Source organism: Filicampus tigris, chromosome 17 (assembly GCF_054856515.1).
Source record: "Filicampus tigris isolate MCC_2025a chromosome 17, RoL_Ftig_1.0, whole genome shotgun sequence".
NCBI classification, from domain to species: Eukaryota; Metazoa; Chordata; class Actinopteri; order Syngnathiformes; family Syngnathidae; genus Filicampus; species Filicampus tigris.
This window is the reverse complement of record NC_141233.1, coordinates 14255201-14270591: the sequence shown is the minus strand read 5'-3', so window position 1 is coordinate 14270591 and position 15391 is coordinate 14255201. Positions and strand designations below refer to the sequence as shown.

At 42.9% G+C, this 15391-nt stretch overlaps 1 protein-coding gene across 2 annotated transcripts in view; it reads right to left on the bottom strand.

The window, feature by feature from the left end:
- Positions 1-15391, bottom strand: part of LOC147133516 (neurexin-2-like) — a 150988-nt gene that overhangs the window by 67163 nt on the left and 68434 nt on the right. For both annotated transcript variants that reach the window (XM_086012153.1, XM_086012154.1), the window contains 3 exons: positions 12997-13298; positions 6381-6542; positions 1325-1754 (listed from right to left, as the gene is read on the bottom strand). In XM_086012153.1, coding sequence (XP_085868279.1) covers positions 1325-1754; positions 6381-6542; positions 12997-13298 — 894 coding nt within the window. The remainder of the gene's footprint in view (positions 1-1324; positions 1755-6380; positions 6543-12996; positions 13299-15391) is intronic.

Here is a 15391-nt window from a genome sequence, read left to right as displayed (position 1 = left end):
CAGTAAGTGGAAGCTTGTCACTATATGTTGCTGGCCTAGATAGATGAACAAAGAAATGATTTCTAGTAAATCATTTTCGGCCCAATTAAGTGAAATAATATCCCACGGGGAATCAGAGCTGTATGACTGTAGTGTGTACACTTACTCACAGATTAATACTTCTGCCTCAACAAAGATTATGGCTCAACTGGGATTGAATTTGCCACATGGCTATTAACTTAACCACATTAAATATTAATAATAATAATGATTAATTCTGTTGTTTATTACTCTGGTTCTAGATTGGGGAGGTGTACAACTGCACTGCATCATACTGAGAAATTCCGAATATACCGGTTGCCAAATTAAGCTTTATAAGGGCTGCGAAATGAAAGACACTTAGCCTATCATGCAGTGCAATTCTACACCAGTGAAAAGTACGAAATAACCACAATAACTAAGCCATTACATATATGAATACCTCTCATGCAGCGACACTGTTAAAGTTGAGCATTATTGTAGTCCAGGCAGAATTTTCGCCGTCATGTTGAGACTCCGTTTTCACAGGTTACATTGTTATCCGTGCCAGGAAGAGTATATTTTTTCGCCACGGGCCGGGATTCATTCAAGAATATTGACATTGATTTTTGATGACAATCCGCACATCCACAAACAAGAAACGTAGACTCTACCCAATCGCATCCAATTTAAATAACATTTCCCGTGCGGATGCAGGTTCGGCTGCCGTCCACTTATAATGTCAAACTGAGTTCAATCATAATCTGAGCCGGTTTGGGCATTGGACAATAATTCAACTCTCCGTCAAATGTCACCTGAAGGCTGGAATTGAGAAAATGTGGATACACGTTTACTTCCTTTTAGCTATTCTGTATTGGAGCTCACTAGATTCGTGAAGGTGTTCTAATGTTGTACCGGTATAAAGGAAATAATTTTACAATATATTAAAACGACATGACATGGAAAGAACCAACGGCGCAATCCCGTTCAATCGGGACGGCTGTCAAATTGACAATTTGTGAAATTATTGAACAAAAAATGTTACGCATAGATTATGGCAGCTAAAAATATCACTGTAATTAAAAATCCCACTGCATATGCATGCATGTTTCACTGCAGTGGTTGGGGGGGGGGGGGGGGGGGGGGGGGGATGGCAAGGGCACGGCACGGTGACTGTATCCGAGCTGGCATATGGTGACTTCACGGCTTGGAAATCTTTGTATGCGGCCGCTAAGAGCAGGGAAACACAGTAACAGAAGCAGACAGAGAGCTTCCCCTGCCTCCTCACATACACATTATTATTATCTTTTTTTTTTCCCCCCCTTACCATTGCGCCCTTTCCTCTGAAAGTCCACATGGCACCACTGGCCGTCATCGAGCCTCTTGCTGCTGGCTTTCATTTTGATGCTGCCAGAGCCCATATCCATGACCAGGTAGAGGAAACCATCCAGCAGCTCTATGGCAAAGAAGTCGGCCCGGGGCTTGCTCTCAGGCGCCGCCCCCAGCAGGCTGCCGTGGCTGAACAGCAGCAGGCCGCTGGGCTCGGTGGTGCGAAAGTCCAGCGATATGGTGCCTGTCTTCTTTGTGTTCCACCTGGGCAGTGTCAGGTAGGCAGACGGCGTGTCAAAGGTGACCGGCTCCAGGGCCTCCACGCTCTCGCAGCTGAACGTCAAGTCGCCATGGATACTTATTTTTGGGTCCCGCTGCTCAGCCAGCCGTGACAGCTCCAGTCGGAATTCATTATTCTTGTAGACCACCTGATAAATGAAAGAGATGCCGCGGTGAGGTGACAGCTGCGCCAGGCAATTTGGCCGGCCCAAAAGTTGGGATATTACTCATTAATAAATAAAGCAATGACTACAACTCACGCAAGCTCATAATCACAAGGATCACATGCAGACCACATTTGTATCTTGCTCAAAGATACACACAAACAATAATTCCTAAAGGTTATATATATATATATATATATATATATATATATATATATATATATATATATACAACTAAGGCGTGTGAGGATTGTGATATTTTCTGTCTTGTGTTAAAATATATAATTGTCGGTGTTCTGTGAAAAACACTTATCTCCAATTTTCGAAACTTTTTTCATTTTAATGTGATGCCCGTAACGCGGAAACATGATTCATGTAAAAATAAAGTGTTTTTATATATATATATATTTTTTTTTTTCAAGGTCCTCCAAATTCAACATTCACTAAATACATAAAAGCATGGGTGAGCTCATGCGCCAGAAAGTAGCTGATGTACTCAGCTGTGTCATTATTGTTTTTATTGATATCATAACAAGTGCTGACAGCAAACCGATATATTCAAAAATACACCGTGATTGAGTAAAATTCAAGTCAATTTAATAGCGCGTTCGTGACGAACGCGCCCATTATTTCAGGCGCGTCCGTATGAGTTCCCCTTGCGTTGTTCTTGTATTGTGGTTTGGCCTCATCAATATGCACAGCAGGACACCAAAAAAATAAAGCTTGTCTCATTTCACCCGCAGCCCGATGTGTTATCTGCCACATCACTGTGCCACCAGTCAGCGCCGGAGGTGACACACCACACTGCACACAGGACTTACAGGCCGGCTCAAAGGGGATATGAGCCAATATCGCACTTCACACTGCCTCGCTGTGACTAATTAAGCACTGAAATCAGATGGTGAAACTGACCATTTGAAAATGAGTGAAAGTACAACTTAAAAAAAAAAAAAATAATAATAATAATTAATGAGAACATATTGGTGATTTATCAACAGAGCAGTTCCGGGTTAGTCTTACTCTTAACATGGGCGATCAAAGCTGAGACAGCCGATAAAAAATTCACCTTGATGTTGTTACATACACGCAAGGTCGAGTCAAGGTCAAAGTCAGTGTAGATTTCAAAACACCAAAAGTATCGGCTTTTGACAGCTCTGTTTTTAAGGTACATACAATTTTAAGTCATGACGCTACATGCCCGGAATTAACAACAGCGACTGTTTCATATTTTTACCTTAAATGTAGAAAAACTAGGTTAAAATGTTACTCCCTAAAAAATAACTGTACAATATCTTGAAGCTTTATAATGGCAACAAAACAACAACCCTAGAATGGCTTAGTTTCTCTCTTATTTTATGAGAGATTTTTTTTTTTTTTTTAAATCTCAACAAAAGTGAAACAGTTGGAAAGGATTATGCTAACAAATCTGGCTAAATTATTAAGTACCGGTAGTTCTCCAGGAAGCTGCCAGAAGCATTTTGATTTATCCATTTCCTGTTTGCATTTGTCCTCATTAGGGTCAGGGGTGTGTAATGTAGCCCATCCCAGCTGACCGTGGACTTGCCAAAAGTGATAACATGCGACACCCAAACAGGTCGGCCAGTGTCTCGAGACCGTGGACCCTGGACCTCCGGACTGTGAGGCGGACATGCTAACCACGAGCCGACTGGACTATTTACTGTTAGCGGAAGCAAAAACGATTCTGTAAGCATCAATGTTCATTTAAACACAACTCATTTTTCCTCTGTGTGTCAACTGCGTGATAATTTTGTACAAAATTCCACTAAATTCTCATGAGAATAGTCAGTCATAGCAAATTATGCATCATTATATAAATAAACTATCGAGGAATGCAGTGTATTAGAGAGTTGAAATATGATTGTGTGCCTCGGAGAAAATTATGTGCTCTAGCAACCAGTGGGTGTAAAGTGGAAACGATGCCATTAACAGGCGACCGAATCAAATGTGTCACTCCATGACTAAAAACAGGGGAGAAAAATGTCAGAGCATTTGGCTGCATTTAAATACACAATTAAATCAATTATGTCAATTATCCGCGGTGATTTTTTTTTTTGCGAGTTGTTATTGGGAGGGAAAAGTAGAATCTGATGATAAGGACCGCAAAGGACATTTGGCAACAAATTGGCTTTAAAGGTTGCAGCATGAGATGAATGGAGGCTTATGACGCAATGTTGGATCTCCTGGTGTAATGTTGACCTCTCAGATGGTGACCCCCGCAGATAAATGTGTCTACACTTGCCCGGTGCCGTTCTTGCTGCATTTGTCTCAAAGTGGCTTTTATTTTCCCTTTGAGTAGATGAACCTGATGGCCTCTATTATCATCTCTAAAGAGATCCATCATGGGACAGGCTCTTGTCTTTTCAACGACCCGAGACATTTATCCCCCTAAATAAATGTCCTCTGTGGCTTTAAACAACATATTTGCGCCTGTGCTTACGTGGAGTTTCCCACCGGGATTAAGAAGAATGCAAATGTGTCAATTCTCCGCTTTCAGCGCGCGCCGGCCCTATCGGTCTAGTTGCAAAGCTCCAGGCTGGACTGACCCGTCTCTGAACCCCGCCTCAGCGTTTCCTGGCGGGCTGATCCCATTTGATCAGCTTTGCCTCGTCCACCACTCGCCCTCATTAGTGGGGCTTCCCCCCACCCCCCCCCCCCCCCCCCCCCAAATTCCCGTTTGTCATCTCGCCTTCACGGCTGTGGCCCACATCGCATCCTGCCAGCGCGCCTTCAATACGTTCTACTTATTGGCACACCGGCAGCGAACGGGCCCCGAACACCACCACCAGCCATGCCGCCTACGGAGCGGAGGTTGCAGTAATGCCGGGACAATAACCTCCCCATAAATAACATCTCATCTTCATTTCGGCGCCTTCACGCTGCAGAGTAAATATGGAGAGCAAATCATCCAGCGCCTGCGCTTGAAAATGATATGTTATACCCTCATTTGAAACCAATGCCAACATTTAAATGGTAGCAAATCGGAGTAAGACTATTGAATGAGAAAATACATTTATTACCATTAGGGGGAAGCTGAAGAATTTTAAAGAAAGAATAGCATGCATTCATGGGCCATTTAATTAGGCACACGCTGCGCAGTGTCAACAACTGCCTTTGCAATGACGACAACACTTAGTTCGAGACACTTTGAGAGGTTGATTTTAGTATTGCTCAGTATTGTTGTGGTCCGGGTATGCAGTGGTGAACAACACAGTTTCTGATATTTTGGCCCTGTCTTGTAGCCTTTTAACGGTTGATGAAAGTAATACCGCTGACTGTGTCGGTTAAATAATATTGCAAAGGTTAATTTGCTTGGATATGATCTCATTAGATTAATTGAAATGGAAAGGCAGACTAGTTAGTAATAATAAATGTTCTCGTTCTCGTAAGCTTAGGTAGCATCACGGCACAACAGAATGCAGGTTTGACTCCACAATGTGATCAAAGTCAAGTCGATTAATCGGCAATTAATCAGTAGTTACAATTTCTGCTGCTTTTTAACTAGCCTATTGTCGCAAGTCGCTGGGACTGTATGGTGTTAGCTCGGCGGTTAGCTGGGATGAGGCTTGCGAATTAAGCTTGTTGCCAATGTTGTACACGTTTGGCCAAGGGAATAAAGTGTCGCCAAACTATGCTGCTTTTCTCTTTGCTTTTTTTTTTTTGGAATAGGAAAACGTACACAAAACGAGTCAAATCTCACAGCAGCTACAAAGCTTTACGCTAGCTTTGGCACGCAAAAAGCCTCCAGTCTGATTTTAACAATACAAAATGACATTTTCTCTATCGGCCAAGCTTTCAGTTACATATGCTATACTTGTGTTTAGTCTCGCCACTCTATTTACTTGGTGAATTCTGTGCATGCTATAATTCGGATTAGCTGTTTGTTTTATGCAGAATGCTTCGCTGGGGAAGCGAGGATAGAGACCAAAAACACTTTATTGCCACGTTTGCGAAAAGGGGATCTGAATAGTGAGCGCAAACTCTTTGATTTGAATTCGGGCTTGGCTGCAATAACACTTGACGCTTCTCCTTCACTTTTACATGCGGTCTCACTTGATTTTTACGCGACTGCGCTTCCTATTAAAAATGTGTACGACGCAGCTGAAATTGGGCATTAACAGATCATGTGCCGCTTTACACCTGACATCATTCTAATGCACAAGTACGCGATGTTAACGTGCTCCGTGGAGATAATCAAAGTGGCAGGTGCAGGCCGCGGCTTTATGGAAAGATTAAAAATGAGGACGAGCCCAGAGAGGAGATCCAGGAGTGAACATAAGACGACGCATGCATTACTTATGTATACCGTATTGGTGCCTCTCTCTCTCTCTCTCTCTCTCTCTCTCTCTCTCTCTCTCTCTCTCTCTCTCTCTCTCTCTCTCTCTCTCTCTCTCTCTCTCTAAGGCATTCCCACAGGATTCTATAAACACACATGGTGCAGCTTCTAAATGTGAAATGTTTCTCCTTGAAACACCCTCCGACAGTACAGTCAATATTAATGTGAAAGCTGTCTTTCGACACACGGGGCATGCCTTCAGAGCGTAGGAAGAGGGAGGCGCCATCTAAAAAGGGCCGGATAGTATTTCGACTCACGTCTTTGAGGCAGCCCATGAAGTTGTTGCTGACTGGCGAGCCGGGCAGGTCAGCTGTGTCCACGCTGCCTCCGATGTAGAAGAGGTCATCAGAGCCCAGCATGGTGTAGTCCTCTTGGGTGTAGCCCGTGGTGGTCAGTATCCCGTCCACCAAGATTGTCACCTGGAAGGAAAGCCAAATGATTTTGAACAAGGGCAAAAATAACCCATTTAAAGGGTTCGCCCAAAGTCTGCTTGAATCGGCTCAAGGACGCCCTAGATTCAAATGAATAGAAAATGGATGGGTGAATGTACGTATTATGTATTTATGTCTTCAATACAATAGCCTTATTTCCGAACACTTAATTAAAACGTTTATTAAATCCCCACAGAAGTTAGTTTTCTTATCTTCCTTAAACGGTATTATGCATTTTTCAGTGCTGATGTTTTTCCTCACTGGCAGGAAGAATTCACATGGTTCTTTGACTGATAATGCCTTACTTTCAGATCTGGGAAGACATTACGGGAAAAAACAGCCTTGATAGCGTCACTAATCTCTGCTGATTCCCGTTTCTGATGGCAGTAAAGTCACTACACCACAAAGGTTTCTTCAAATCACAGTTTGGCACCGAAAGCAATGTGGATGCTGCACAAGTTGGGAAACTCAATTAATTTGGGTTTAAGAATACTGAAATGGTGAGCTTAATTAGTAGCTTTTGCCCACTGGCAGACAGAGAGAGAGAGAGAGAGAAAAAAAAAAAACCCTCATCGTATCAGTCACATCACAGGAGACAGAGGAGATGAATTGTAAAACAGTGCAGTAAGGGAAAAGAAGGATATGCTTGTTGCCATGACAATAAGCCCACTGGTAACATGCATTTCTTCACAAATGGAAACCATTCCCACCGCGTGACAATAAATGAAAACAATTACAACCCGAAAAGTTGATAGGAACTACAGATGCATCCTACGAAAGGTCAAATTTCAAAACATGCTGGAAACGTAATCATCGTATAAATGCAGACGCTGAGTTTATAAAGGATTGCAGCCTTTATGTGGCGTAAGCCAAGGGAAGCAGCTTCTGCAGCGATATGAATTCAAGCTGTCTGGCAGTGTTCAGGTTTAATGATCTACAGCGACTGATTTACAATTCTTCATGGATAATTATCATTTTGATTAGGTGACTCCGCGGTGATAAAGGGCCTCTTTAAAAAACAGGGCATCACAATTTCGCTTCTTTCAGCTAATGAGAAGCGTTTTCTTTCTTCTTCTTTTCTAAAGAAGATAAACTCACAGGATAGCGACATTCAACGGTTCGAGCGGGTCTTCCTAAACATAGAAACCACTAAGTCACAATTTTACACGGGAGTTCCTTCCATAGATGTCCCCTCACGTCGAACGCAAGAGGATAAAAGTCAAAGTAGTGATGGGGACATGCTGAGGTGTCAGGTCCTGACGACCATTCTCTTGCCGTGACACATATTGATTTTTTTTTTTTTTTTTTTGTCCATCTTGTGGTAAAACCTTGAGTATCTTTAGCTTTGACTCTGTGAAAATGGGTCGGATTGGCTTTGGCTTGATTGATGGCGCACATCAAATAAAAGGCTTTTATGTCTCGAAATTGATAAATGTGGCTCTCTCGTTTATACCCGGCAACATCTAAAGCATCTTTGCACAATGTAGACAGCTGACTTCAGTGCCCTTTTTATATATATATATAAAAAAAAAAAAAAAACGAGTGGCTACAACCACTCGGGTAGGGTACACAAAACAAATAGCATTCTTTGTTACTGTCTTTAATGGTGAAAGTCAGCAAAATTCCAAGCGTGCCATGATATGAATCACACAGACAACAAAAATCACCCATCCATTTTGTTTCCCTTTTTTTTTTTTTTCTGGAGCCTATCCCAGGTGACTGTGGGTGAGAGGACTCGCAAGTTGCCAGAGAATGGCAAACCATTCACACACTTATGCACACCTAAAGGCAATCAAGAGTCAAACCAAGGGCAAAAAAGTGAAACGCAACAGTGGTTCCACACAGAATAGAAAAGGAAAGTATATATATATATATATATATTTTCTATTCTGTGTACCACATTAGATGATATTGTGAACCAGTACAGTATGGGTATTGTGCTTGCACATCAATATGCAGCAGCATCATTAATGAGGGTCAGAAGAGAAATAAAATCATTTTGTCCTCCTCAGTAACAGAAGAGACAAGAGAGGGCGGGAGGTGGTAATTGGAGGAATTCTTGCCTGAAATGCAAAAGCGGATCTAATGGAATGTTTCCACCAGCATTCTCTCGGGAGTTAAAGTTCTCCATATCTACATGTCAGGCAGGTAACTTATCTGAGGCGAAGGCAATTTACACAGGGATCAAATGCATGGCTGAAAGCGTAAGTGACGTCGTGAGCATTGAATCTCTTCTCCCGTGGAAGTCGACCGGCATGGAGGAGAATGCACGGTTCACATTGTGATTCATGTGGCCGGGCTCATAATATACTGCTGCTGGTGAATTAGATACACCGGGAGTCCTTCTTTTCCACGCCAACATTGAAATGCACCTCACATCACCAGACCAAGATTAGTAAAATTATGCTGCAGGTGAACGCTCACTTTATTTTGCGCACCGTATTTCTTTCTCCCCGAATGTCTCCCCTGGAATGAATAAAGCGTTATCAGCGATGCGCAATTCCATAAAGTTTCAATGTGGCGGAAATGATCACAGGGATTCTGCAGTGAGACTTTTTCGTTGCAGATGTTTTAAAAGCACATCTGAGGTAAAAAAAAAAATATATATATATAGCTTGGCAGCTCAGCCCAAAGGAGTTCTGCATGAATTGACACAATTTATGTGCCTGAACGTGTTGAGCACACTCCCCACTATGTGAGCCCAGAGCAATGGCACAAAAAAAAAAAAAAAAAAGCACAAGTAATTCAAGAAAACTTGCCGCCGCAGCGTGTTGATGCCGCAAATATAGACACCGCAACATTGGCCAAGACGCAAATGAGATTTTAAAATTTCTTGTCAGAATATACATGATACGAACAAAATTACCAAAACAGACGATCATTACCAGAACGATAAAAAGGAATGGAAATAATTTTCAATGTCCAGCGCAATCCTAGCGCAAAGTGCAGTCAAGGGGCTTGGACGCCGGAGAGTGATAACGAGTCGTACATTTTTCTTTTTATCTGTACTTTTACCTTCCTTGCTGGATACTATAATCGTGGACATCGGATTACAGTACAAATTGACTAATTCTAGCGACTTTTCACCTCACTTTCGACATCGTGGGTGAGCTCGCGCGCCCAGCAGGAACTCCGTGGATTGTTGTCAAGTCTGGCAGGTAGGCAGCGGCGGGAACGTAAACAAAAGAAGGGCTGGCGAGACATTTAGTTAAGTAACGGAAACCTGGCTACACGCTCAGATTCCCGACGGTTCACTGCAACCGCGCTTGAGACTAACTGCGGTTTTAGCGGCACAAAGTGAAGTTTCATTGCCAGACTATTATGCCCAATAATGCGCAGACAACAACTAACAACCACGTGATTGCACACTCGCGACTCTAGTGAGGATAAGTGCTTCAGAAAAGGGATCGATAGATAAAAAAAAACCCCACAATGACACTGCACTGTGACCTTACTCTCATAATAGTAATTAATACCTGTTGGAATACAAACGTCCACAGCTCGTTGAGGTGTAGCTATGGCGAGTGAGATTTTTAATCATTCATCATCGGTTTTAATAAGGTCCTTGAAAATGTCTTCACATGAAAATGGCCAGTAGCACTAAAATTTTGGGGGTCCTGCCTTTACTTAAAAATGTGTGTGCATGTGTGTGTTCAATGTGCACTGTTGAAATGTCACTTCTGAAATACTCAAACTTGGGTTGGCCATGCCCACCTATGGTAAACACCCTCTGTCCGCCGAAACGCGGACCGCCAAATTCCCCAAAACTGTAAACTAGACTTGCCCCTGTGGCTGTTTTTACGCTGAGTGTATGTGAGCCTGTCAACAAAAAATAAGGCCCGTGTTAATTGTGCTTGGATTGCCGAGTGCGAGTGTACCCTTAGATCTTAGCAGAGTTTTTGGGGAGGAAATGTTATGGCGTTTTATCAGGATGTGTGGTAGGGGGCCTGACTACAGTCCCAAAAAATGGAAATGGGGTCACATCTACTGTAAAAGACACATCCTGGCAATTAGTTGGAGGATTCAGCATCGTGCCTTGTCCTCTGGACAGCACAAATGAATATGAAACCTTAGGGCTGAGTTGTACTTGGCATGCATTGCCTGTATTCATTATACAAGCCCTGCTGTTGCTTGCATGACCTCTCTGAAACTGCTGCAATGTTGCATCATCTGCCACAGAGGCAAAAATTAATTTCAAGAGTGGCTGTTACCATGTGCGGCGATTATTGTTCTAAAAGGTAAGATAGGTTATAAAATAATATATGTGAATATGATGGATATGATTGTGTTTTCAAGGAGGGATGTAAAAAAATCTTGTGTTGCATCAAAGACAATATGCTGATTATTTCAACCAAAGCAATCTGATTCATCAGAAAGAGGGCGATGACCTAGTATGAGCTGCTAATCTTTAGCCGAGCATGGGAACATGGCGAGCGGGACTCCTGCAGAGCACACATATTTAACATTCATTAGAAGCAGCACTTGTTTGCTCGAATCTTCACTGATGGAGAACTGTATTACCTTAAAACATTTCCTGAAGGTAGCAAAATTACCCGAACCTCTTAAGAATGTGACTCAAGCGTTACAGACCGAAATTAAGTGTGCGTGATTGACCTGAATGTGGGTATGACTAGCATATAGTATTTTTCCCTACTGGCCTTAAGGTTTCAAATGATTATACTACATGAAATGCTGCTGCCTAGCAACAAGGGGCCATACGCGAGAGGCGTTTACTGGTCCGAAGACTACATAAGCGTTAATACCAGGAGTGGACAAATTACGGCACAAATGTGGCCCAGTCCATCCGTTCGTCCATCCATCTCGCGCTTATCCGCGGTGGGATCACAGGGGGAGCAGTCCCTTTCGCAGGATCGTGTATACAAGGCGGTCTCCAATCGCCCACGTCACTTGCATAGCTGACTACATCGTCCGCAAGGAGAGATCTTGCAGTTGACCGGTATTAACGCACTTTGTGCATGCCAATCTTATTCACAGACCCCAGTGAGTCAGTTCTGCAATGTCAAGGACTTTGTGCGCCTCTTAACTGTCCTGATTTTAATGGGAATATGGGGAGCCACTTTGATTGGATAGGAGTCTGCTGCATTCCATCTAATAATGGCTCACAACGGCGCAAACACATCCTCAACAACTTGTCCTGAGTCTTCCACAGGCACATTCTCACCGCGGAGGCATTCAGGAGGATTTCTAACCAGATGCCAGAGCCACCAAATTTGGCCCCTCTCGATGTGGAGAAACATCAGCTCTAATTTGAGGCCCTCCTGGATGACCGGGCTGCTCACCCTATCACTAAGGGAGAACCTGGACGAGCTAGAAAGGAAACTCATTTCGGCTGCTTGTCTACGTGGTCTTGTTCTTTCAGTCACGGCCCAGAGCTTTGTGATCAAAGTTGAGGGTGGGAACGTAGATCGAGCAGAAAATCGAGAGCTTCACCTTCGGGTTCAGCTCTACCTTCACCATGACAGACTGATGTAGAGTCCGCATCACTGCTCCATATTCACTCACTTGTCAACGAGAACCAAAGATACTTGAACTCCTCCACTTGGGGCAGGATTTGCCCGACCTGAAAAGGGCACTCCACCCTTTTCGAACTGAGGACAATGGCCTCCAATTTGGAGGTGTCAATTGTCATCTCAACCACTTCATACTTGGCTCCAGCGAGAGCTGAAGATTGTGGCTTGATGAAGTCCATAGAACCAAATCATCAAAGCAGAGAAAATAGTGTGGGCCCCATAATACCTTGGCTATCATCTACAAATTCAATGGCCCATTTGTCCATTTCAAAATTCCAATGTGGACTTCGAGCACATCCCAGATCTATAGAATGGACCATGTGCGCACATTCAGTTCCAGAAGGATGATACACCCCTCAATATTCAACATTATACTTTAGTTTTTCAACAATACCACTGGTGTCAAATCTTCCTTTGATGAGTCCCGCGATTTGTTGTACATTCCTTTTTTAGTTTTAGCATCATCATTGATTAACATTGACATTTACATCATTGACACCCTCTTGAAAGGGTACAACACACACAAAAAAAACAAATGGTTTAGTCTCGTCATGTCTGATCCATCCATTCGTGTTTTAATACAACTTATCGAGTTCAGAGTTTCAAAAAGCTGGATCCTATCCCAGCTGACTTTGGGTGAAAGGCAGACGACACCCTTCTTTAGTCGCCAGTCAATCACAGGGCACATTTAGACACAGACAACCATTCAATACACCATCACTTAGTGGGAGATAAACCCATGCCAACCCGCACTTAAGTCAGGTGAGGTAACCACTACACGGTCATCAGTGACTCATCTCATTTTATCTCTCCCCGTTGTCTCCTTCTGTTTCGGCATTCAAGAATTAGACCAGGAGATTTTGTTTCCCATACAAATGATTCAAAATTCAAATAGGTGAAGGTGTACAGACCTGGCGGAGGTTGCGTGTCACTCTAACATCATGCCAGACGTCATCATTGAACTTTCCGCTGGCTGGTTCCACAAGGGCCTCGAAGGCACCGGAGCCCAGGTTGATGACCAGCCACAGAGCTCCATCCCTCAGAGACAGGTTGACATAATCTCCCGACTTTCCCGTATGAAGCAGCAGGCCGTTCCTTTGCAGCGTGCGGAAGGACAGCGTGATCTCATCCAAGCTGCTCTGAATGGGCGTCTGAGACAGGTTGTAGCTGAAGTACTCGTTGCCTTTAAAGGTGGCCATCGACTCCCCCTGGCCTAAGAACGGAAGCATAGACACGTGTTAACCAATCTTACAGTTATCGGGACTACAGTTAATCTGCTCATCTTCTGCAAAGTCAGTACTCCACACTATATAAAGACCACAATGATAAATCAAACCTGCAAACAAGTATGCTGTTTACAGCCGGAACCTCATCTCATCTAGCATTCTCAGAACTCCATTGCAATACTACAACTAAAAACAGAAACCCCAAGGTTACGTTTAAAGATTTATATGCCACTGTGGGAAATGTGCTGTAGTGGTGAGTGCAATGGACAAGACAAGGCAAGGCAGGCAAAAAGCACCAAATAGTACCCCCCCCCCTTCCCATAAAATTTGTTGACAAATGAAAAGAGATAATAACGCCGGTGCCTTTATTCATCTGTGACATTTTTGAAATGTCAATATGTGTGTGCGCGTCTAAGTAAACTTCCACTTCGAAAAAAGTCAATGTAGCAGGGAGATTTTTCACTTCTGACATTTTGTAAAACTCCACATTAAGAACATAAGATAACAACCTACTTTTGATATCAAACTGAATACAACTTATACCAAACAGAGAACCAAATACACAGATGCTAAATAACTATATAGCAGCGCATGCTTTGGTATTCTGATAAATGAAGATTCAGAGGAAATGAAAGATTCTTGTCTGATCCCAAAATAAGGTGTAGGGCCCAATACTCATACAAATAAATGGCAATGGCCCACCAGATCACAGATATTCAGTTTTCCAATATGTAAATTATATTTCATACAGAGTCAAACACAACATAATGACGACTTAATAGACATCTTATAATCCTTCTTATGATGTTTTTGGAGATCACTGACCCTCTACTCAGTCCCTTCATTTGAACCAACCGTCTGAGGAAGACGGTCTTCACTGCAAGCCTGGGTTTTGTTCGAGGTTTCTACCTCTGAGGGAGTTTTTTCTTGCCTCCGTTGCTAAGTGCTTGCTCATGTGTTTAGTTGGTTTGTTTGTTTGTTTATAATGTATGAGGAGTGTGTTTCTTGACCTGCTGAATGTGCAAAGTCCCTTGAGCTAACCTCTGTTGTAAATTGGCACTATATAAAAACAAAAACGGATTTGATTTGACTTGTCTAAGGTACGTCATGAGTCATGAGTCAGGAGTTAACCATTCTAAAGAGGCTATTGGGCGTGGATATTTTTTCTTTCTATTTAGCCAGCTGAGGAAGAATTTTTCGAAGCAAGTTAAATTCACTGCCATTGCTGCCTGTGCTATAGTGGAAGACATATTTAAAGAATGCACATCGGTGAGTTAGCTAGCTAGCTAGATCAGATAGCTAGCTGGATCGATAGATAGCTCTATACCTATAGAGAGATAGCTAGATCGATAGATAAAGAGATATGTGTGTGGGTGTGTGGAAAGATCTTTCTTGTTTAGGATTTGCTTCATTGTTTGCAGCTAAAATATTGACGATGCACCGAGGAGGCCAGTAGCTGCTGTGTTTGCCCTGACTCCACTCAGACTTTGGCACTAACTCAGAAGCAAAGGCCGCTCAAGGCTGCAGTCAAACGGCTGATGCTGATGGGGCAATTCAGCGCCTTGTAACCGCTGCCACCGTGGGCAAATCCATCACCGTTTACCTTGGCGGCAGCTATTAGACCATTGTGGAGGACTGCTGCCGAAAATGAAGCTCAGCAGAATATACTAGCATGAATGGCAAGCTCTATATGACTGTGACCGCTCTCCTCATATCCCCTTGGCTCTGTCTGACAAACTACATCGGCCAATCTCTGTACCCTGACACTAAAAAGGTGTGAATGGGTTCCCTCCAACACCCTTGAGTTAGTAAACCTTTTCCTATCAATGATATTTCAGTCATTCAAATCGGCTGACGGTTATACTAAATATGTATTACTATTTGTAACAAACATGTTTTGGTGGGTTTTTTTTTGTTGTACAATGGTTCCTCTGTGGTTTTATTTGCTTTAAAAATGCATGGAGGACCAGATGAAATTAGGTTTATTGATGGCCTACATCATTTCAGGAATTGTGTAACTTAATCTAAGGAGGGGTACACACATAGTCCAAACAGATTTGAGCATTTTCCTTCCTTTTGT